The sequence below is a fragment of the Panthera pardus genome, unplaced genomic scaffold, assembly GCF_024362965.1.
Source record: "Panthera pardus isolate Hobbes unplaced genomic scaffold, ASM2436296v1 HiC_scaffold_15, whole genome shotgun sequence".
Classification (NCBI taxonomy): Eukaryota; Metazoa; Chordata; class Mammalia; order Carnivora; family Felidae; genus Panthera; species Panthera pardus.
Genome location: NW_026526710.1, coordinates 9499423 through 9522652, shown reverse-complemented (window position 1 = coordinate 9522652; position 23230 = coordinate 9499423). Strand labels below are relative to the sequence as shown.

The 23230-nt window shown below is 44.8% G+C and overlaps 1 protein-coding gene and 1 long non-coding RNA gene across 2 annotated transcripts; one reads left to right on the top strand and one right to left on the bottom strand.

Moving 5' to 3' along the window:
* Positions 1–894: 894 nt before the first annotated feature.
* PEBP1 (phosphatidylethanolamine binding protein 1) lies at positions 895–5874 on the bottom strand. Its single transcript, XM_019467321.2, has 4 exons — positions 5617–5874; positions 4334–4443; positions 3556–3656; positions 895–1897 (listed from the first exon to the last, which is right to left on the bottom strand). Exons 1-4 carry the CDS (start codon positions 5749–5751, stop codon positions 1680–1682), a joined length of 564 nt encoding a protein of 187 aa, XP_019322866.2. The 5' UTR covers positions 5752–5874; the 3' UTR covers positions 895–1679.
* Positions 5875–10734: 4860 nt separating this feature from the next.
* LOC109277568 (uncharacterized) lies at positions 10735–16466 on the top strand. The gene is made up of 2 exons (XR_002085207.2): positions 10735–10909; positions 15520–16466. It is a non-coding gene; the product is annotated as an uncharacterized LOC109277568 (long non-coding RNA).
* Positions 16467–23230: the final 6764 nt, after the last annotated feature.

Here is a 23230-nt window from a genome sequence, read left to right as displayed (position 1 = left end):
ATTTTCTCTTCCTTATAATTTTCTTAAGGACATTCTTTTCTCTAGCTTCGTTCATTGTAAGAATATGGTATATAGTGCATAGAAGACACAAAATGTGTTAAGCAATTATTTATGTTATTGGTAAGGCTTCCAGTCAACAGCAGACTATTAATAGTTAAGGTTATGGAGACTGAAAAGTTATATACAGATTTTTAACGCACGGGGCGGGGAGGGGTGCCGCAAACCCTGAAGTTGTTCAAGGGTCAACTGTAACCTCCCCCCAACCCACCCTCCCACCTTTTGGGTACAGATTCCGTATGGATCACAAGTCAGAACAGTGAGAGGTGTAGCCTATTTTTTGGTCATTGTTCCTGTGCCCAACAATACCAAGGGAGAAGGTGTGCCACTGGTTTCACTCACGTGGAGAGAAGCCCTTTTGAAAAACAAAGGTACTTTTTGGGCAAGAGTTGGCCTAAAGCTTTGTGATTTATTTTTTTAAAAACCCTCAAGTTGGAATGGTTACTTTTTTTTTTTTTTAATGTTTATTTATTTTTGAGAGGAAGAGACAGTGTGAGCAGGGGAGGGGCAGAGAGAGGGGGGAGACACAGAATCCGAAGCAGGCTCCAGGCTCTGAGCTGTCAGCACAGAGCCCGATGTGGGGCTCGAACTCACAAACCGTGAGATCATGACCTGAGCCAAAGTTCGACACTTAACCAACTGAGCCACCCAGGAGCCCATGCCCATGGAATGGTTACTTCTGCTGTAGTCTGATGGCACATATACAAGCGTGGATTCTCTGTATGGTCCCTGAATCAAGTCCCGGTCATCAATGCTGGTCAGGGAAAGGGGCTGTCTCTTGACTTCCCACATTTATGAAACCCCATACCCAAAAGGGCAAAATATCTAGAGACCTGATTCATCCACACAATGTTTTTACTTTTATTCAACTATAAGCAAACAGCATAATTAACACAATAGTCCGCAACCCCAGATCGGCTTTTCTTACACAGACGAAGAGTGACCAGTTCAACAGGTAGACAACTTAGGGATTTTTGACAAACTCACTCAGCCCTGTAGTTCATCTAAATGGCAGTGCCTTAACCGCAAAGCAACTCTCCCTATTGCTTTTTCCAATACTGCTATTTCAAGGAGGCAGAGCAGGACACTTACTCCTAGTAAATAGTCTGAGATGTTGGGGGTTAGTGGACACACCAGCCTCTGGCTTTCTTGGTGAGACATGGCCGTGGAAACATGACCCAGAAGTGCCATCATGCACAATTCCAGACTCAGCTCACAAAGGCAGAGGCAACGAATCTTTTTTTTTTTTTTTTTTTTTAAACCTCCCTTCAAGAGTCTTTGATGCTCTGCTCTATTACTAGAAGACCTGGTCTTTTTACCTGAATTTTTTCTTTCTTAAATTCTGGGTTGCTACTCTCATATTAACAATGTGATGACCCCATCCTGGTACCAATATATCCATCACAAAGGAGTTCAAATTTGATCAAAACATAAACTGGGATGTGACTCTCTGAAATTATAAAAGGACAGGCAGAAGGAAAAGTCACTCTAAACCACTATCTGATTGCTCAGGCCTCACCTATGAGGATGGGACACGGGAAAGCAGAGAAATCTACATGCAACACTCAACTTGAGAACACTGCTCCAGACCTCCAGGATGCTTTCTGTCTCCTAGCATTTCCCTACTTCCCAGACAGCTGCTCATAGAGTTTGGGCACATAGTCATCCCATTCAGCTTGGTAACATGTACCGGCCACCGGGGGCCCAAGCTCGTACTTTTTGCGGAAAGATGCCACTTTGAATTTGCCACGGTTGTCTCCAGATCGGTTGCTGAGAATGGGCTCATCACACTTCAGCGGCCCGTTCTGCTCGTAAACCAGCCAGACGTAGCGGTGAAGGCCTGGAGGGAACATGCATACACAGCTAGGCATCAAGGATGGAGAGGTCACCCATGTTCATGTTCAACGTGCCAAGTGGGAGGGACCCAGCCACCCCACTGACAAGAGGGACACTGAGGACCCGCAGAGGTAGGAGTCAGGACACTCACCTGCTGAAAACCCACTGCAATTGGCATGAAGTCCACAGCTGGCAGCAGGGCCTGGGCCTGGCCCTTGCTCACCCCTCCTACCACCTCTGCCCCCCATTCATCTCATTCTGGGCTCCCAGCCCATCTCCACTGGGACCCGATTGCAAGTCATCTTCCACCACCCCCATCTGAACACCCACTTCACTTCTGCCGTAGTAACACTCCTCGAAGAGTCTTACTTTTCAGTTTAGTCTCCTCACTAGAAAGCTCCATAAAGCTATGCTGTTTGTCTAGTTGACCGTCTTCACTGCAGGACCTACCCTAGTGCCTGGTAAAACTCACTGCAACCAACTAAGTAGCAAAGATGCTGAAAAACAACTTGTGTTCAAAGGTGCTTACGGGGTCACCTCCATCTGTCAGTCAATACTCATGGACTAAAACAACTATGGTCTAGGCATTTTTTACTATGCATGTTGTACTTTACTAAAAGAATATTTTTTAAAAAGCAAAAGGGAAAAAAAAGTCAGTCACTGAAGCTTTTTTTGCTAATGAGAACACAGCTCCTACTCAAGAGAATTGCTTTATTCTCCAGTGTGTACTTCCCATAATTAAACTGCCTAATTATATAACTGCCCTAGAGAACTTAATCGATCCCTGGAAAAGATGTACCTTTACTTGCCTCTTACGAATACATGAGAGGGCCTGAAGCCATCTGAAGCTTCAGGGTCTACAGATAAAGCATGAGCCTATGGCCAACTGTTCTTGTCGGGAACCTTCCTGTACCTCTTCAGACTAACACGGCTGGACAGTGTTTCCAACCACCTGACTTCCTTATTCCGGCAAATGAAAGCACCCTGTAATGCACAACAGGTGTAACATCTGACTTGGGGAAGTTTCAGTATAGTATTCTCCCTCTCTTTGTAACACAGCACATGTAATCTGTAACATAACACCACACAACATGTGTGCGTATCTTTAGTATACTTCTTGCTTCCAAGTCTTTTCAAGAGGATACCACCCTACACTTGCAACAGAAAGGAGCTATAAAGAGATAAAGAAGCCAGTTCTTTATAACGAATTTGGAAACTATGATAACTTCTGAGGTCTTCCATGGGAACTGGCGAAGGCTGAATGTAGAACTCAGATGGGTTAACTGTGTTCCATCCACGTGCAGCAGCATGGCACTGCCACCCCCACCGCCCACCCCCGGAAACTGTTCCAAGCTTTCTGCAACACTGCTTCCTCGGAATGCTTTCACCGACTTCCCTGCATATGATGGCCTAGTGGCTGAGAGGCAATCATTAACAGAGGTGCCATCTGACCAGAACCCAAGGTTCTAGCCAGCTGACATCACTGCAGGTCTCAATGTCTCTGGCAGGCAACTGCCTTGGAGGTTGAACTGCACTGCCTGAAAGCCCCACTAGGCTAAGGGATCTCTGAGAACCAAACTAAAACTTGCAGCCCTTTGGGCCACTCCTAATGTGCACCCACTACCCCCGCCTGCCTCACCCCCCAAAGCAGCTTTTACTGACCTGTGCCCTTGGGAGGCCCAGAGCCGACGTAATCAGAGAGGACTGTGCCGCTGCTAATGTCGTTGCCCTTCATGTTGACCACCAGAAAATGGTGCCATTCCCTATAATGAGGAACACAGGACAGTCAACACACAGGAAATTAGTACACTCACTGCACAGTCAGCAAGTGTGCACGAAGCACAGGCTCTGGGCCAGGATGCAGCGATGACACAGACAGTCCTGCTTTCTTGGCCAGCACAAACCTCACCACTCTGCAGAAGAGAGGGCCCAATACCTCCCTCTGAGATTTTCTAGGCAGTATCTGCAAACACTTTCTGGAAAGGGCCAGACAGTAAATGTTTTAGGCTTTGCCGTTCATACTGTCTCTGTCACTATCCAATTCTGTGGCGATAGTGTGAAAGCTGCCATTAACAAGACATAAATAAGTTATCGTGGCCGTGTCCCAACAAAACTTAATATATGAACACTGAAATTTGAATTTCTTGTAGCTTTCACATGCTACAAAGCATTATTCTTTCAATTTCAATCACTTAAAAATGTAAAAACCATTCTTGGCTCATGGGGCTATACAAAAATAGGTATCAGACAGATGTGGCTCTGGGCTAGTTTCTAGACTGCTGCACTAGGGACTGAGAGGTAGGAAATGCACACTCTGGCTTAAGCATGGGTGTGGACATCCCAAACTGGGTCTATTCTCCTGGCACAGCATGCCAGAAAGCACTAGGTCATATTTGGATGACCTGGTGTTCCTGGTGTTCCCCGTCTTTCCCCAACTTGCCTGTATTTGGGGTCCTTCCTGCTGGGAGCATCTGGATCTGTCATGACCAAGGTGTAGAGTTTACCTGGATCAAGGCCATCCCATGCAATACTGGTGGGCCGGTTTTTAACCTGTAGGAAGGAAGCAGTGTGGAGTTAAAAAGTCGGAAATGCAGAAGCCAACACTCTTTGATTTCAGGTTCCTCAAAGGTAACACACAGTAGATTATTAATAAAAGCTAAAGTTTATTGACTCTGCTGAGAGCCAGGAGCTTACTAATATACATTATTTATTTTAGTCCCAACCACACTACAGGGCTGTTACCCTAGCATGTTATTAACAGAAAGAGGTGGGGTCCGAATTTAAACCCTGCCGCTGACTGAGTCCTCTAAACTGCAACCTCACATGGTCTGGAATTACAGGCCCTCTAGATTTTGTGACCAGGAGCTTAGCTGGGGCTTGCTAAAGTGCAATCTGAATTAACTGGACACTTAAAAGTGCACAGAAAATGAGAAAGTCCAGGTGGCCCAACTGCATAGTGAGTCTGGGAAAACGTGGGCTGCAGAGAGGCACTTTATTTAAAACAATAAGCTCTGTAAACATCCAACACAGTCCGCTGTCAAAACAGTTTATTCACACCATTGCCCCGGAGCTTCATGACCGATAACTAGCAAGTGTCTGGCACTCGTTTCTCCGCTTGCAGCAGCCAGGGCCTGGTCTGGTCTCAGGCCGGGGCGTTGGAGGCCAAACGGTAGAACACTGCAGGCTGTTGCCCTCGAGCATTCCAGATGCAGAACGAACTTAGAACTTACCTTCGGGTGGCTTCTTGCTCTTGCCCGCTAAGACAAACGGAGGAATCCGGGGGCGATACCGGTCACCGGTTACATAATGCGTCACATGGCCTCGGGTGGGGCCTCTGCCACCCAAACTGTGGCCTAAAATTCTGGGACCCGAGGGGAGGCTCTGGGGCAGCCGGGGCGACCTCGGCCATCACTTCCCGGGCACCGCCCCCTCCCCGCCCCTGCCCCCAAGGCCCAAGCAGTTTCTGGGCCTAGGCCCCGGCCAACGCCACGAAGTAAGTCCCTGCAAAGTAGATCACTTTCTCCTACAGGCGGAGCCCCGCCCGCCACGTGCTGCGGTCCTGGTGCCCGCAGGTGTCTGCAGGCCTGCAGCGTGGGCACCGCGACCCCCTTCCCTCTGAGGATCCGGCGCACAGAGGCCGGAACATCCTTCCCATCTCCGCCGGGTCCCCTCCCCGGAGGCCTCCAGGCCTGGAGCAGAGACACGCCCGCCGCCCTCGGGTACCTGGGTGGGCGTCAGCACTTTGCCCAGCTCGTCGACCTCCGCCCCCGTGTATTTGACCTGCAGCGGATGCTGCGGCCGCTCGTCCACTTCCTGCAGGCTCAAAGGCCCGGACCACTTGCTGAGGTCGACCGGCATCGCTGAGCCGAGGTGGGCAGACAGCGGAGAAGAGTCGCGGGAGGTAAGGGCACAGGCCTGCGACAGCAACTCCCAGCAGTCGGCGAGCTGGCGGGAGGAGGCGCGGGACCAGCAGCCGTGGAGACGCATGCGCCGGAGCCACAGCCTTGCCCTTCCCCTATCCTCCAATCACAAGCGAGGCCCGGCCTACTCTGCTCTCTAATTGGTCAAAACCGGTAGCACGGGGCGTCTCGCGGTCCCAGGTCAATGCAGTAGGTTTTGCCTTTCTTTTTGCGCTGAGGGTAGTTGCTAACCCGCTGCAGTAGCAGATTTCCAAGTTGCTGTGCCTCGATTTGCAAGACTGTTGTATCAAGAAATGCAATTAAACTAGCTTTTATATGTATATTTATATATGTGTGTGTATATATAGACATATGTATGTATATATATATATATATATATATATATTTTTTTTTTTTTTACCATTTTGCATGATTCTTGCTCTATTTTTTAAATACAGAAATGATAAGGCCTTGCTTCTTTTCCCACTTCTTACAGCAAACCTGGTTGCCCTCACCGCCCTTACTTTTTGCGCATGCTCACGTTTTGGTGACTGCCAAGTGAGAGGGCCTGAGATCGAACTAATGTGCATTTTTCTAAACGGACAAATATATTTGCACATGTATTTGATTCCCCTGTACCCACTTGGTGCAAACAAGATTCCTGGGAAGTGATTTTCTTTTTTAACTTTTTAAACCATAGTGATTCCTGTGTTGCTGACAATGGGCTCTGCCTCTGCCAGAACTGCTTTCATGGTGGCCACCAAATGCTTTCTTTTTACTAAATATAATGGGCGCTATTTAACAGTCCTTAACCAATTTGACCTTAGGACAGTTTTTTGACATTGATTACCACCTCTCTCCTCGCCCCCAGGTAATTAAAAATTGTCTGTTGTTTTCTTAATGGTAAGAATACAAGTTTCATTGTAGAAAATTCGGAGGAAAAAAAAAAAACTAATGAATTAAATTAAAATCATTTCTATTACACTACATGGATATAAACATCAGTTAACAATAATTTCGTTCTGTTTATTCATTAATATAAAAATTGCATTAACCTCCAACATTATGGAATATATCAAAAAGGTATCAAAGTAGATATCAAAAATATCAAATCAAAAATAAATCATTATTTAATAGCTTATTCTGTTCTAGATGCACCATAATTTATTCAACAATCCTCTTGATGTTGGACATTTATATTTTTTGTTGTTTTTTCCTTTTACAAACATCAAGGAAATGACCATCTTTATACACATATATTAATGAGGGGCGCCTGGGTGGCTTAGTTGGTTAAGCGTGGGACTTCGGCTCAGATCATGATCTCGCTGCTCGTGAGTTTGAGCCCCACATCGGTCTCTGTGCTGACAGCTCAGAGCCTGGAACCTGCTTTGGCTTCTGTGTACCCCTCTCTCTCTCTGCCCCTCCCCTGCTCAAACTCTGTGTGGCTCTCAAAAATAAACATTAAAAAAAAAAAACTTGGTAGGTAGTTTCAGGAAAATTTTATTAGGGATGTACTAGGCCAAAGAGTACTCCAATGAGGACTGTCATTTACTGACAGTTAGCACTACCCTCTGCCAGGCCCTAACTGAAGGGAGGCCTTGAAACTCAGAGTCTCATTACATCATCACACCAACCCAACGTGGAAGGCACTGCTGTTACCCCATTCCATAGATAAATAAACTGAGGCTTGGAAAGGTGTAAGCCTGCCTGGCTACAAAAGCCAGACGCAAAGCCCTTAGGCACACCCTAGCTGGGAGTGCAAGGGCGAGGGGGGCGGGGGGTTGTAGAGGTGAGGCAGTCATGATCTGGCCTCCAGAAAGCTTCCTCTAGGAAAGGTGTCACCACGAAGAGCCCACTTGGCAACCATGAGAACGTGCCTCTTAGATCTGACTGCTAGGAGAGAATTTGGGTCCCAGCTGCTATGCTCTCTCTGCTTTTAAGCCAAGGCCGTGCTTTGGCAGACTTCCCCCACTAGCAATGACTGAGCTCTGCAGAGATACTATAGCAGAGCCTGGAGACGGGCTCCTCTGTAGTCAGGATGGACTTGCCTGTTTCTTTGAAACTGCACCTCAGGTAGACGCTTCCTGCACAGGTCAGACAGCTCTCCCAGCCTCTTCACTCCCTCCCACTTATTTGCACGGCCATTTCCCCTAGTAAGTTTTTTGCACAGCTTCTCAGATGACCAAGAGTGACACTCCCAAGTTTAAAAGACAGTATGAGGACAACCTGAAGTGGAAGTGAGCTTGGAGTGTTAGGTCTTGGAACAGTGGGCAGATGGATTTTGCTGGAATGGGGCATTTGGGTAGGGGCAGGTGGATGGCATAGCAATAAGGCTGAATAAGGCTGAAGAGACACAAAAAGGCATATCCTTTTATTTTTTAACCTAGGAAAAGTTTAAAATTTTCTTCAGTACACAAATACCCAGCCACATAGCATAATCTAAGAGCATGGGTATAGGAAACAGAATGAGTTCATATTCCAAATCACTCACCCAATACCTATGAAACCTTGGGCATGTGTGACAGGCAGAAAAATGGCCTGTCAAAGATGTCCACATCCTAACCTCAGAATCTGTGAATATTGCATGGCAAAGGGGAATTATGGTTGCAAATGGAATTAAGGTTGCTAACCAGATGCCCTTAAAATCAGGAGATTATCCTGGATTATCTGGGTGGGCCCAAGGTAATTTCAAAGGTCCTTAAATCGGAGGGGGAAGGCAGGATTGTCAAAACCAGAGTGATGCCATGTGAGAAAGACTCAACCAGCCATTGCTGGCCTTGAAGATGGAGGAAGGGACCATGAGACAAAGAGTGCCGGTAGCCTCTAGAAGCTAGAGAAGACAAGGAGACAGATTGTCCCCTAGAGCCTCCAGAGTGTACATAGCTGTGCTGACACTTTTGATTTTTAGCTCGGTGAGACTTCAGACTTCTAGCATCCAGAACTATAAGATAATACATCTGTGTTGTCTTAAGCCACTAAGTTTGTGGTCATTTGGTACAGTAGCAACAGGAAACTCATACAGCACGTGACTTATCCTCACGAGGCCTTAGTTTCTCCCTCTCTAAACTGGGTTTACCAACACCCCTGAAATGATCATTGTGAGGATTCCATGCAACTCATCTGATGTGCTTCACACACAGCCTGGCACCTCCAAGTAGGAAGCTATTACTTTATTAGACATTCATTGCGTAAAACTCATATATAAAAATAAGCAAACATAAAGTTAATTAGTTAAGTAACGTCCCTTAGTAATCCTACCACCCAAGTCAATGAACATGTTGGTGTATTTCCTTCCAGACTTCTTTCTATGCATATAAATGTGAATATGCATATATGAAAATATGATTTCAATATGACATACATGCTGTTGTGTAATTTGCCTCTCTTTGGCTTTCTCCGGTCGTGTCTATAAATAAATACAGCCACATTTTTTTTAACTTGGCTTTTTATTATTTTTTATTTTATTTTATTTTATTTTATTTTATTTTATTTTATTTTTTGAGAGAGACAGAGAGCATAAGTGAGCAAGGGGCAGAGAGAGAGAGAGAGAGAGAGAGAGAGACAAGTGAGACTCACCCAGGGCTTTAGTGGGGCTCGAGCTCACCTGATGTGGGACTTGAACTCATGAACTCTGAGATCATGACCTGAGCTGAAGTCAGATGCTTAACGACTGAGCCACTCAGGTGCCCAGCAACATTTTCTTTAATGTTTATTTTATTTTTTAATTTTTTAAGTGTATTTAGTTTTGAGAGAGAGGCAGAGAGAGCTAATGGGAAGGGGCAGAGAGAGAGAAAGAGAGAGAGACAATCCCAAGCAGGCCCCTCACTGCCAGCATACAGCCTAATTTGGGGCTTGAACTCACAAACCAAGCAGAAACCAAGAGTCGGATGCTCAGCCAACTGAACTACCCAGGCGCCCCAAATGTTTATTTTTGAGAGAGAGAGAGAGAGAGAGAGCACCAGCAGGGTAGAGGCAGGAAGAGAAGGAGACAGAGGATCCAAGGCAGGCTTTGTGCTGACAGCAGAGTCCGATGTAGGGACTGGAACTCACAAACTGTAAGATCATGACCTGAGCCAAAGTCAGAGACTTAACCGACTGAGCCACCCAGGTGCCCCTACAGCAACATTTTTAATAGCTGCACAAGATTCCGTTGTATGGATCGTCACTTGTTTATAAACACAAACCCCCCCTTTGGAAACATGGAAGACATTCTCACTATTATGCTCTAGAAACATCTCTGCAATACTTATCCTTTTGCATGAGGCCCTTATTGGGTTGGTTGTTTTCTCTTGAGGATAAAAAAAATCCTAAAAGTGGGTCAAAGAAAATTTACATTTTAAGTTTGAGATACTATGTTCCAGATTGGGTTGGGCCTCTGTGGTCAATTTTTAAGTGAAAAGGATACCTAACGCTTTTATTACCCTGTCATTTATTTCAAATGTTTCAACCTCCATGAAGTTCTATATTCATGCTTTTAACAATATATGCAGAGTATGTGATCCACATAAGAATACATACATAATTCTGCATTAGCCCTCTTTTAATATTTTATTTTGAACATTTCCTGATGTTAAATACATTTCCAAAAATGTATTCTTTAAATGGCTGACACAGGGGCGCCTGGGTGGCTCAGTCAGTTGGGCGTCAGACTTCGGCTCAGGTCATGATCTCGCGGTCCATGAGTTTGAGCCCCGCGTCGGGCTCTGTGCTGACAGCTCAGAGCCTGGAGCCTGTTTCAGATTCTGTGTCTCCCTCTCTCTCTCTCTGACCCTCCCGCATTCATGCTCTGTCTCTCTCTGTCTCAAAAATAAACGTTAAAAAAAATTTTTTTAATAAAATAAAATAAAATAAAATAAAATAAAATAAAATAAAATGGCTAACACAATGGGGTCAATACTTAATCATGCAATCATGGCTTTTCATTTTCTCCCTTGTCAGACAACTGAGGAAAGTGGAAGTTCAGAAATTTCAGGGACTTGCTGAAGGCTGACAGCCAGCTGAGAAGAAAGCCACTTGGTCTGTGCTGAGTGGTCTGCAGAGTCCAAAGCAGGTCTGGGCAGAGAGGCATTTCTGCCAGCCAGAGCGGAAGGAGCCAAGCACTCCTGCAAATGTCCACAGTAAGTGTTTGTTTTCATCCAGAAACCAAGAAGTGCCCCAGAAATCCAGGTTAAAACCCCAGCCCTGGAGAAGTACGGAGGCTCCTGGCATACAGCAGAGGTGCTCAATATTTACTGATTACTCAGAGCACTATTCACGTATTAAAGGAGGTGGGGAAAGCAATTTTTAAAAAGGAAGAAAAGAAAAACAAATGTTATATTTATTGACACACATCCTCTATATACTTGCCTTTCTGGATTGTAATGTGTGTGTGTGTCTGTCTGTGTGTCTGTGTGTGTGTGTCTGTGTGTGTGTGTGTGTGTGTGTCTGTGTGTGTGTGTCTGTGTGTGTGTGTCTAGGCAGGGAGCTTCCGTAGGTGCTGTCCTTGGGTAGCCTCAAATGAATGAGTCTGAGAAACCGCAGGTTGTTTTTGTTTGTTGAGTGAGGGGAGGAAATTCACTGATGTGGTTATTTGGTGGAGTGGCTTCATTCCAGTTTACTCATTGTGTTTCTGCTAGAGAAAGAGTTTCACCAGGCAGGCCTAAGGCAAAAAACAAAACAAAAAAAAAAAAACCCTCTGTCCTGTGGCCGTGATTCAGAAACTGTTGTTGAGGCCATGCTTGATTTGGGATTGTGACATCAGAGGATCCAGGCACAGGCTGTTGGCCATGGAAGCTGGGCTGAGACATTGTTCTGGAAGTTGACCGAGATCTTGGTCTCCAGCATGCCACTTGTTAGGTTTTTTATACTGAGATTTTTGCTTTTCTGCTATGAGAATTTCAAAGCATTTTATTTTATTTTTAAAGATTTTATTTTGAAGTAATCTCTACACCCAACATGGAGCTCGAACTTAAAACCCTGAGATCAAGAGTCAAGTCGCCTGCTTTACCAACTGAGCCAGCCAGGTGTCTCAAAGCATTTTAAGATACTCTTTACGTTCACGCTGTCATCTTCTACGTAAAATATCTTTAGGAAAAAATTAGACAGAAAATTAATTTTAAAAACGAGCAAGTCTTGGGGCTCATGGGTGGCTCAGTCAGTTAAGCATCTGAGGTCATGATCTCACGGTTTGTGAGTTCGAGCCCTGCATCGGGCTCTCTGCTGACAGCTCGGAGCCTGGAGCCTGCTTCAGATTCTGTGTCTCCCTCTCTCTGCCCCTCCCCTGCTCATACTTTGTCTCTCTCTGTCTCAAACATAAATAAAAACATTTAAAAAATTTTTTTAAAAATAAAAAAAAGCAAGTCTATTTCCTCTAAAAATTGAAAGTAGGCTTACTATATGACCCAGCAATCCTACTTTTGAGTCTATATCCAAAAGAACTGAAAGCAGGATCTTGAAGAGATATTTGCACACCATTTTCACAGCAGCATTATTCACAGTAGCTAAGAGGTGGAAACAACCCCAAATGTGCACTCATGAATGAATGGATAAGCAAAATGTGATCTATCCCTACCTGCAATATTATTTAGCCTTTAAAAAGGAGGAAGCCTTTGGTGCCTGAGTGGCTCAGTCGGTTGAGCATCTAAGTTCAGCTCAGGTCATGATCTCATGGTTTATGAGTTCAAGCCCTGCGTAGGGCTCTGTGCTGACAGCTCAGAGCCTGGAGCCTGCTTCACATTCTGTGTCTCCCTCTCTCTTTGCCCCTCCCCTGATCAAGCTCTGTCTCTCTTTCCCAAAAATAAATAAACATTTAAAAAAAATTTTTAAGTTAAAAAAAAAAGAAGGAAACCCTGTCACAAGCTATAACATGGATGATCTCAAGGACATCATGCCAAATGAAATAAGTCAGTCTCAAAAGGACAACCAATGTATGATGCCATTTACATGAAGTATCTAAAGTAGTCAAATTCCTAGAGACAGGAGGTAGAATGGTGCTGCCAGGGCCAGGGGAGGGGGCAGGGGAGAGAATGAGGAAAGTTCTAGAGATGGATGATGGCAATGGTTACCCAACAGTGCAAATGTATTTAATGCCACATAGCTGTGCTTAAAAACGGTTAAGATGGTGAATTTTATGTGATGTTTTACCACAGTTAAGCATAAAAAAATAAGATAAAATAAGAACCAAGCAAATTCTGGATATACACACAATAGAATGTTACTGAGCCCATAAAAAGGAGTGAAACACCCATACTTCGCTACAATGTAGATCAACCTTGAAAACATTATGCTCAGGGCATTGGGTGTGTGTCAGTCGGTTAAGCATCCAACTCTTGATTTCAGCTCAGGTCATGATCCCGTGGTTTGTGAGATCAAGCCCTGCGTCAGGCTCTGTGCTGACAGCACGGACCTTGCTTAGGATTCTCTCTCTCCTTCTCTCTGCCTCTCTCAAAATAAATAAAAAACATTATTTAAAAAAAAAAATCTTTGAAAACATTATGCTAAGTGAAAGAAGCCACACACCAAACAAAGGCCATATATTTTATGACACCATTTATACGAAACACCCAGAATAGGTAGACACAGAATGCAGACTGGTGGTCACCAGGAGTGCAAGGAGGAACGACTGAGGAGCAACTGTTTAATGGGCATGGGGCTTTATTTTGAGAGGATGAAAAATGTTCTGGAACTAGACAGAGGTGGTAGTTGCACACTGAGTGCCACCGCTTTGTTGACTCTAAAATGGTAAATTTTAGGTTATGTGAAGCTCACTTCAATTACAAAAAAGAAAAAAAGAAAGAGCAAGTTCTGGAAGTCACCTGCAAACATGTTGGTAGGCTCAGAGGATGTTAGCAGGATCCGTCCACAAACAACACACGCTTTTAGAGACTGGGAGGCAGAAACGGACAGGTTAGCAGGTGTAGACACTAGTGTTGTTTTTGCTAGCATTCATTTCTCTTTCAAGTACTACTAACAGCCCACTCCTCTGTCACTCTCATTGCTTACGGTTTAGGTGACAGGCACGGGGATGGTCATGTGACCAGAGACTGGCCAATCAAAGCATTGCATCCCTCTCCTCTAGCCATTGGTTCTGGGATGCACAGGTGACCAAGCCAGGCCAATGAGACTCTATTTGGGAACCTTGGGTAGGACCACCGGGAAGAAGGAATCTCTCTTCCAGCCAGGGCTGTCAAGGAGAGAGGATGTCGGCCTGGGGCTGCAGGGGATCATCTTGTCCCCAAGACAAAAGAGGCTGCTTGAGAATGAGCCAACACAGAGGAAGGTAGCTCCTAGAGAGAGAGAGAGAGAGAGAGACATCATGACATGATGACATTGACACTGTTTGACCTCTGGATGGCACGAAGCCTGAAGCAAGAACTACCCTTGGACTTTGCAGATACGTGAGCCAGCAAATTCCATGTTGGATCTGTGCCTGTTTAAATTGGATGTTGTTCATTTGCAACAGAAAGAGTCCTTAGTTAATGCAGATAATCTCCTTATTAAAAAGGAGCCAGAAATAGAAACCAGTTCTCCCAAATCATGCTAAAACTCAGTGAAGCCTCATTCATTCAGGTTTTAGTGCTATCAAATTAGTGATTGTTCAAACTGGAATCTCGACCATCTTCATGAAAAACAGCTTGCTTTGTGTCTTTGTGCCTGCCGTGCCCACAGCTCCTAGGAAGCCCCAGGAGTCCGACCCAACCCACCTGACCGCCAGTCCACAAACTTGTCAAACAAATCACCTATGGAACAGACTTGCTCCACAGGATGACCTGGACCAATCAGATTTGACCTCTTGAATCTTCACTGGTATATAAGGAGAAACAGGCAGGTGTAAATGGCAGGAGCTAATGCAGAAAGAAGCTGTACAGGGGGCGTCAAGGGGCCATTGAGAGTCTTGCACAGGCTGAAAATCAGAGGCAGCAGGGAGTTTGGGTAAAAACATACAGAGAATAGAGGAGAAATGGCTCATCACCAGTGCAAAAACAACAGATTCACAGAGAGAAAGAGGCACCTGGAGAGACAGAGACCTCTGAGCTCCAAAACTGACCTACTCCACAACAGGGCTCCAGGTGGGTGCCAGACCACCAGCATCCCTTCAGCAAACACTTTGTCCTTGACGTGACCTCAGCACATCTCTATCCCAAGACACCCAAAGAATTTGGCCAACTTATTTTTATGTTAATCAGGAAAACATAAAACTGAAAAGTCTTTTCAAGTCTCAAGACTCAAGCGACTAAAACTGGAATCAAGTGCAAACTGGAATCTTTAGGGGCGCCTGGGTGGCTCAGTTGGTTAAGCGTCAGACGCGGCTCAGGTCATGACCTCATAGTTGGTGAATTCGAGCCCCACATCGGGCTCTCTGCTGTCAGCACAGAGCCCACTGCAGATCCTCTGTCCCCCTCGCCAATAGGTGCTTGGCTTCGGAAGTATCTGGATCCAGGGGCTTAAGTGGTGCCATAAGTATCTGTCTCCCTCCTATTTCTCAGCTTTGTTTGCCTCTGGGCTTGTTTCAATCTTAAGTAGACTCTCCCTTTATGTTGCCAGAAAGCCATTGTGATGGCAGCTTCTAAGAAGGCCCTGGAAATTCCCACCTCCTGGTATTCATGGCCTTGTATAGTCCCTTCCCCTTGAGTAACCCAAGCTTAACCAATAGCATACAGAAATGTTAATGGAATGGCACTTCTGTGATCAGGTTACATGAGATTGTGACTTACGGCTTGCTAGCACACTTTCTATATTGCCTTCTCAGCTTGCAGGCTTTCATGAAATAAACTGCCACGTGGAAAGGCATATGGCAAGGAACTGAAGGCAGCCTCTGGCCAACAGCCAGCGAGGAGCTGAGGTCCTCTGTCCAACCGCCCACAAGGAACTGACTCCTACCAACAACCACCAAGAGAGATTGGATGCCAATGATTCTCCAGTCAAGGCTTCTGATGAATAGGGTGTCCAGCTCCTGGTTAAAAGCCTACGTGTGACTTCTCAGGCCTGCCCAGAGGCAGTGACAAAGGCTTCACCTGGCAGGTCTCACAGGGGAAAGCTGCCCTCCCCACACCAGCCCTGGTGCACGGCAGGCACACGGCAGTCTCTGAAGGGAGACGCATCAAGGACCACACCCCTCTGGCCAGTCATGCTCTTGCACATGTCTGCAGTCATTCCTAGGCCTGGTGCCTTCGTTCCTAGGTCTCTTCATCTGAGTTCTTGGGCAGAGGTCCTTTTCAGATACCTGTGCCAAGACCTCCTTCTGGAGGGAGGACAGGACCTTGCAGACACTTCCTCCATCGTGAGTCAGTACCAGTCATTTTCCACCTCCAGCCCTGCTCTCTCACCCTCTGCACTCCCACCTCCCAATCTCTAAGATCCATAAAACAACTGGAGCCTTTCATTCAGGTTCTTTCAACAGCAAGATGACCCCCATGTCTGTGCTGATCCCCCTGTGGCATTCCATGGGGGAAAATGCAACAGGGAGACAAGGTACTTTCGCCAGGTTCAGCCTCTTGCTTACACCATCACGCCAAGAGTAGAGGCCTGATGCTTTCGTTTTTGGCCTGACACTTCAGCGCTTGACTGAGCTCCTGAAAACGAGACCCAGCCTTGTCTGACACCTTGAGACACCCTGATTCACAATTCCCCAGCTCAGTCACACCCAAGCCCCTAATCCACAGAAATTGTGAGATAATAAATGTACGTTGTTTTATTTATTTTTCTTTTTTAAATGTGTATTTATTTGGGGAGGGAAGGGGCAGAGAGAGAGGGAGACGCAGAATCCGAAACAGGTTTCAGGCTCCGAGCTGTCAGCACAGAGCCTGATGCGGGGCTTGAACTCATGAACCATGAGATCATGACCTGAGCTAAAGCCAGACGGTTAACCGACTGAGCCACCCAGGCGCCCCTATGTATACTGTTGTATGCCACAAAGTTAGTGGCCATTTGTTCTGCAGGAATGGATAACCAGTAATAGCCACCAACAGCTTCAGGCTCACACTGACTCGGGTTAGCAACCCCAGCAGAAAGGAGGCTTCCATTGCTCAGCACCTCTAGCAACATCCAGGGACTGCTTCTCACCAGTCCAGACAAGGTTGTGCACCCAGCCCTCATCAACTCAACTCCCACCATGCCTGGGTTCTTACCCATCCCCATAGCTCGATCCCAATCGTGCTTTCTTAGGGTTGGGGCTGCTCTCCAAAGGAAAACAATTGTGCTGATACCAGCAAGAAGAGAAATAGAGACAAGAAAAGCAAAAGCAAGAGACGTCCTCTATGAGGAGCAAATGAGTATTGTTCACACCTGCACAGAGATTCTGGTCACCAGGTCAACAGAGCCACAGGAGGCCCTGTGTTGACAAGTGTCTTGCATGAATACACATCTAATACTAATTACATATAATTTTGGTCACTTTAGTCGACTCCATCCCTACTTACTGACATTTTATGAGCTTACTAGAACTTTCTGCCTGCTCCAGAAATGAATACATTTATTATCACACACGAGCCTAGAATTTATTTTGACTTCCTCAACCCATTTGAATTAGTTTTTGCTGTCTAGAGGTCCAAGGAAAGTGAACAGAGAGAATAGATAACAAAAGGGTCCTAAACCACTTCCCTGTGGTTGAGTCAAAGTCCCAGAAGGGCAAATGTCGCATGCATAGAAATGTATGTGTGTATCTATCTTTCATCGTCATCTGTTTTACCAATAGATGAATCCAGTCAGGGATACTAGCTGCTTTGAACACTAGGGTGTTGATGATTTGGGAGTTTATTTGCACTTTTTGCGGTGGGAGGGGTTGAGTGTGAGAAACGGAAGACATTTCAGTGAAATATAGCATCTTACTTGCCTTTGTAGTGACTTAAGATATAAATTCACAGTTAAGGGGGGCGCCTGGGTGGCTCAGTCAGTTAAGCGTCCAACTTTGGCTCGGGTCAGGATCTCAAGGTTCATGAGTTCAAGCCCCATGTCGGGCTCTGTGCTGACAGCTCGGAGCCTGGTGCCTGCTTCTGGTTTTGTCTCTCCCTCTCTCTGCTCCTCCCCCACTCGCACGTGCATTCTCTCACTCTCTCTCTCAAAAATAAATAAACATTTAAAAAATTAAGTAAAAGCACAGTCACGGAATCTCATGGGCATCTGAGAACAGTGCACCATATCTTACATAGAAGTTAGGATCCAATGTCAGTGTATAAGGCCAATAGCAGGTGGAGCTCCCCTAACCTGTTTAAATTGTAGTAAATGTACATTTGAAAAGCACATTTCTGTTTAAGTAAACTTAAATTTCTCTCTCTTTTCTAAGCGAATATAGTGGAATTCACCTAAGTTATATATGTAGATGATGTATCTCTATTGCACAGTAAACAGTACCCAAAATAGGGGCACCTGGCTGGCTCAGTCGGCAGAGCGTGTGACTTTTGATCTCGGGGGTTGTGAGTTCAAGCCCCATGATGGGTGTGGAGATTACTTAAAAATAATAACAAATCTTTAAAAACTATCGAAAATAGACTGCAGATGGGATAGGGTTAGCATATGGAACATTTCTCAGGCAAAGAAAGGTCTCTCTAGTTTCAAAACTCAGAGGGGCACCTGGGTGGCTCAGCTGGTTAAGCAGCTGACTCTTGATTTCAGCTTAGGTCATGATCTCACGGTTCGTGGGTTTGAGCCCCACATCAGGCTCTGCACTCACAGCGTGGAGCCTGCTTCAGATCCTCTGTCTCCCTCTCTTCACCTCTCCTCTGCATACTGTCTCTCAAAAATAAATAAAAAAACATTAAAAAATAAAAATAAAACTCAGATATCTCAGATATTAAAAATCCAATTTAGAATCATATCAGTCACATGGGCATACTGAACTAATGCAGGCCTTCTGCTTCAAACACATAGAAATAGTAAAAAATTAATTAATTAATCAATTAACAGAAAATAATTAAATTAACTGTGGTAAAAAACATATAACACCATTTTAACTGTTTCAACTGTACCGTTCAGGAGTGTTAAGTATATTCACATTGTGGGTGCCTGGCTGGCTCAGTCAAAGGAGTGTGCAGCCCTTGATCTTGGGGTCGTGAGTTCAAGACCCATGTTGGGTGTAGAGATTACTAAAAACACAAATAAATAAAAACTTTCAAAAATGTATATTCCCATTGTTCAACCAATCTCTGGAACTTTTTCATTCTTGCAGAACTAAAACTCTATACCCATTAAACACTAACTCCCGTCTCGCTCTCCCTGCAGCCCCTGGTGACCACCACCATTCTACATTCTGTTCCTGTGAGTTTGACTACTTTATTTTATTTTATTTAAAAAAAATTTTTTTTAACATTTATTTATTATTGAGAGACAGAGCATGAGCATGAGAGGGGCAGGGCAGAGAGAGGAGGAGACAGAATCGGAAGCAGACTCCAGGCTTGGAGCTGTCAGCACAGAGCGCGACAGGGGGCTCGAACTCACAAACCACGAGATCATGACCTGAGCCAGTCAGATGTTTAACTGACTGAGCCACGCAGGCGCTCCGAGTTTGACTACTTTAGATACCTCTTGGAAGTGGAAGCATACAGTATTCGTCTTTTTATGACTAGCATATTTTACTTAGCATAATGTCCTCAAGGCTCACTCATGTGGTAGCATGTGACAGAATTTCCTTCCTTTCTAAGGCTGAATACTAGTCCGCTGTATGTATATACTGCATTGTCAGTGGACATTTGGGGGGATTTCCCACCTCTTGGCTACTGTGAATAACCCTTCTATGGACATAAGTGTGCAAATATCGAGACCATGCTTTCAATTATTGTGGATATATACCCAGAAGTAGGGTCACTGGTTCACATGGTAGTTCTACTATTTTTTTTTTAAGTAGGCTCCATGCCCAACATGGGGCTTGAACACATGACCCTGGGATCAAGGGTCTGATGCTCTACCAGCTGAGCCAGCCAGGATCCCCAATAGTTCTACTATTTTTAATTGCTGGATGAACTGCCAAATTGTTTTTCATAGCAATGGCATCCTTATACAGTTCCAGCAACACTGTATGGGGGTTCCAATTTCTCCACATCATCACCACTACTTGGCTATTTTTGGTGGTGGGGGGAGGGGTTTGGAATAGCCATCCTAATGGGCGAGGTGATACCGCATTGTGATTTTGATTTGCATTTCCCTGATGATTTGTGATGGTAAGCTTCTTTTAGTGTGCATGACAATGTGCATATGCCTAACTACTACTGAACCATGCACTTAAAAAACAGTTAAAATGGTAAATTTTATATGTTTTTTACTACAATTAAAAAAAATTTTAGGGGGGCCTGGGTGGCCCAGGCAGTTGAGTGTGTGACTTTGGCTCAGGTCATGATCTCACAGCTCATGGGTTCGAGCCCCACATCAGGCTCTGTGCCGACAGCTCAGAGCCTGGAGCCTGCTTCAGACTCTGTGTCTCCCTGTCTCTCTGTCCCTCCCCCGCTCACACTCTGTTTCTCTCTCTCTCTCAAAAATAAATAGACATTAAATAAATTTTTTAAATATTTTTACATGAACAACAAAAAAAGGAATGAGGTACTGATACATGCTACGATGTGGATGAATCTTGAAAATGTTAAGGGAAAGAAGCCAGATGCAAAAGGCCAATGTTGTATGATTCCACGTATATGACACGTCCCGAAGAGGCAGATCCATAAAGACAGGAAATGGTTGCCAGTGGTTGGGGTGTATGAGGAGGGGAATTGGGAGGTGACTATCAATGGGTATGGGGTTCTTCTTGAGGGGATAAAAATAATCTGGAATTGGCTAGTGGTGATGAGTGCACAATATACCAAAACCCTCTGTGAATATACCAAAACCCACTGAACTGTACACTTTATGCAAAAGCATTTTTTAAGCAAGTAACTTAAAAATATATAGTGTTAAAAATACATAGCTTTTTTAAAGTTGTATCTTTATATGCCGTCTATAATGCATACGTATGTAAATGCATAGCTGAAAGGATAAACAACAAATGGTTTACTGTGGTTTTCTTTAGGGAGGAATACAGAATTTAAGAAGACTTGTTACAGGGACTTTCACTTCCCACAAATGGACTCAATTGTTTTAAATTATATTTTCACAAATATTCCTTTCAAAACAATGAACTTAACTTCTTCTAACTTGACTAGCAGAAAGGGTTTTAAAAGGTAGGAGACTAGGGGCACCTGGTGGCTCAGTTGGTTAAGCATCTCACTCTTGCTCAGGTCATGATCTCATGGTTGTGAGACCGAGCCTGGTATCAGGCTCCTCACAGAACATGGAGACTGCTTGGCATCCTCTCTCTCTCTCTCTTTCTTTCTGTCTGCCCCTTCTTCATTCACACACACTCTCTCTCTCAAAATAAATAACAATAAAAGCTAGGAGACTAAAGTAAGCCAGATAATTAGCATGGCTAATTGATTATTTGATATATCAAGTGTAGAGAAATTATAATTTTTATAATTATAATCATAAAAGACTATACATTATAACGAGCTATAATATAATTTATATAATATAATTAGTACATTATATTGTATTAATATATTTTCATATGATTATAATATAATAAATCATAAAATAAAATAATATGGATACATATTCTGCATTCCCAGATGGCATGATGGTATTTATCTGGTTTTCTTCTTTGCCAGCTTCCATGCTAAGAGGTAAGGGCAACAGTTATTCCCATTTAAAAATGCAGGAAACTGAGGCTCAGAGAGATCTTGTAGCTTAGAAGCAGTGGGCTAGCTATAAATCCAAGTGCGTTTGATATGAGAAACCAGGGCTTTCTCCTGTAGTCAGTCAGAAAAGAGTGGAATGTGGTATGAGAAACAGAGAGCATGAGAAAATGAAGAAGTCACTAAGGAGGTAGATGTTGAGGACAAGAGCAGTGAAATTGGTGACTTGATATATACTTAGGTGAAGATGCCCAGGAAAGATGGCCGCTGGGGCGCCTGGGTGGCTGGCTCAGTTGGTTAAGCTTTCGACTTTGGCTCAGGTCATGGTCTCTCACTGTTCATGAGTTCGAGCCCCATGACGGGCTCTGTGCTGACAGCTCAGAGCCTGGAGCCCGCTTCGGATTCTGTGTCTCCCTCTCTCTCTGCCCCTCTCCCAGTTGCACTCTCTCTCTCTCTCTTTCTCTCCAAAATAAATAAACATTAAAAAAAGATGGCTCCCAAAAGACAGAGTGTACCCTGAAGTAGAGAAGATAAGCAACTGAAGGGAGACCAGATGCCCCCTGGAAAGAGAAAGTAAGTTGATTACCAAGAAGATAGTTTCTGTCAAATAAGAACCATCTGCAAGATTCGAGAGTTGTTTTGTTTTTTTACATTTATTTATTTTTGAGAGACAAAGTGAGACAGAGCACGAGCGGAAGAGGGGCAGAGAGAGAAGGAGACACAGAATCTGAGACAAGCTCCAGGCTCTGAGCAAGCATTCAGCACAGAGCCAGATGTGGGGCTCAAACCCATGAACCGTGAGATCATGACCTGAGCTGAAGCCAGTCACTTAGCTGAATGAGCCACCCAGGTGCCCCAAGATTCGAGAGTTTTGTGAGCAAGAGTTGCCAGAACAAATCCTCTCCCAGTACTACATTCAGTGTCTGCTTGGGCTGGGGCTAGCTTTCAATTTGTTCACTTGCCATTTACTGACCATCTATTATGTGCCAAGTCTTATGCTAGATTCTGGGGATGCAGGAATAGATGAGACACTGTCCATACCTTCAAGGAGGCCTCAGGCTGGAGCAGGAAGACAGACATGGAAAGCAATGATTACAATTCAGATATAAATTTCTGCAGGGTGCTAGGGGAATGCAGGGGAACGGCACCTGCCCCTCCTGTATACACCATGGAACACTTCCAGGAAGAGGTGACCCCGTGAGCTTGAAGAATTGCTGGTAACTATCCAGATGAAGAAGGGAGCAAAGGGCATCCCTTGTAGTGGATAGAGCAAGAACAAGGTCGGGGGCTAGGGAGATGAGAGAAAACATGGTTTGGTTGAAACAGCTGTTGTCTGATGTGGCTGGAGTTTGGGGATAAGGAGGAGCTCCGCGAGACAGAGGCCATGCTGTGTTTGTTCCCCAGTATCCAGCACAGTGCCTGGTATCCGGTCAAGGTCAGAATTCCAGTAAAGAGTTATTTTTTACAGTTTTTTAAAAGTTTTTTTAAAGTTTTTTTAAAGAGTTATTTTTTAAAGTTTATTTTCAGAGATAGAGAGAGGTGGGGAGAGCTGGGGAAGGTTAGAAAGAGGAGAGAGAGAGAATCCCAAGCAGGCTCCGCACTGTCAGCAGAGAGCCCCATGAGGGGATGGAACTCACAAACCATGAAATCATGACCTGAGTTGAAACCAAGAGTCAGGAGCTTAAACGACTGAGCCACCCAGGCACCCCGGAGGTTTCATATTTGTAAAAATACAATGTCACTACTATTTTACCCTTGGAATGGGCAGGAATACATTTTGAAAAGAAAAAGGGGATCTAGGGATAT

What these genes read in the sequence shown, in the direction of transcription:
- PEBP1 (XM_019467321.2), bottom strand. Translation starts at nt 5,751, where the DNA reads ATGCCGGTCGACCTCAGCAAGTGGTCCGGGCCTTTGAGCCTGCAGGAA. An exon ending in AAGTGCTGACGCCCACCCAG is followed by an intron (nt 4,444 to 5,616) that starts GTACCCGAGGGC and finishes TCCTTCCTACAG; the next exon opens with GTTAAAAACCGGCCCACCAG. An exon ending in TGGGCCTCCCAAGGGCACAG is followed by an intron (nt 1,898 to 3,555) that starts GTCAGTAAAAGC and finishes TGTTCCCTCCAG; the next exon opens with GCCTTCACCGCTACGTCTGG.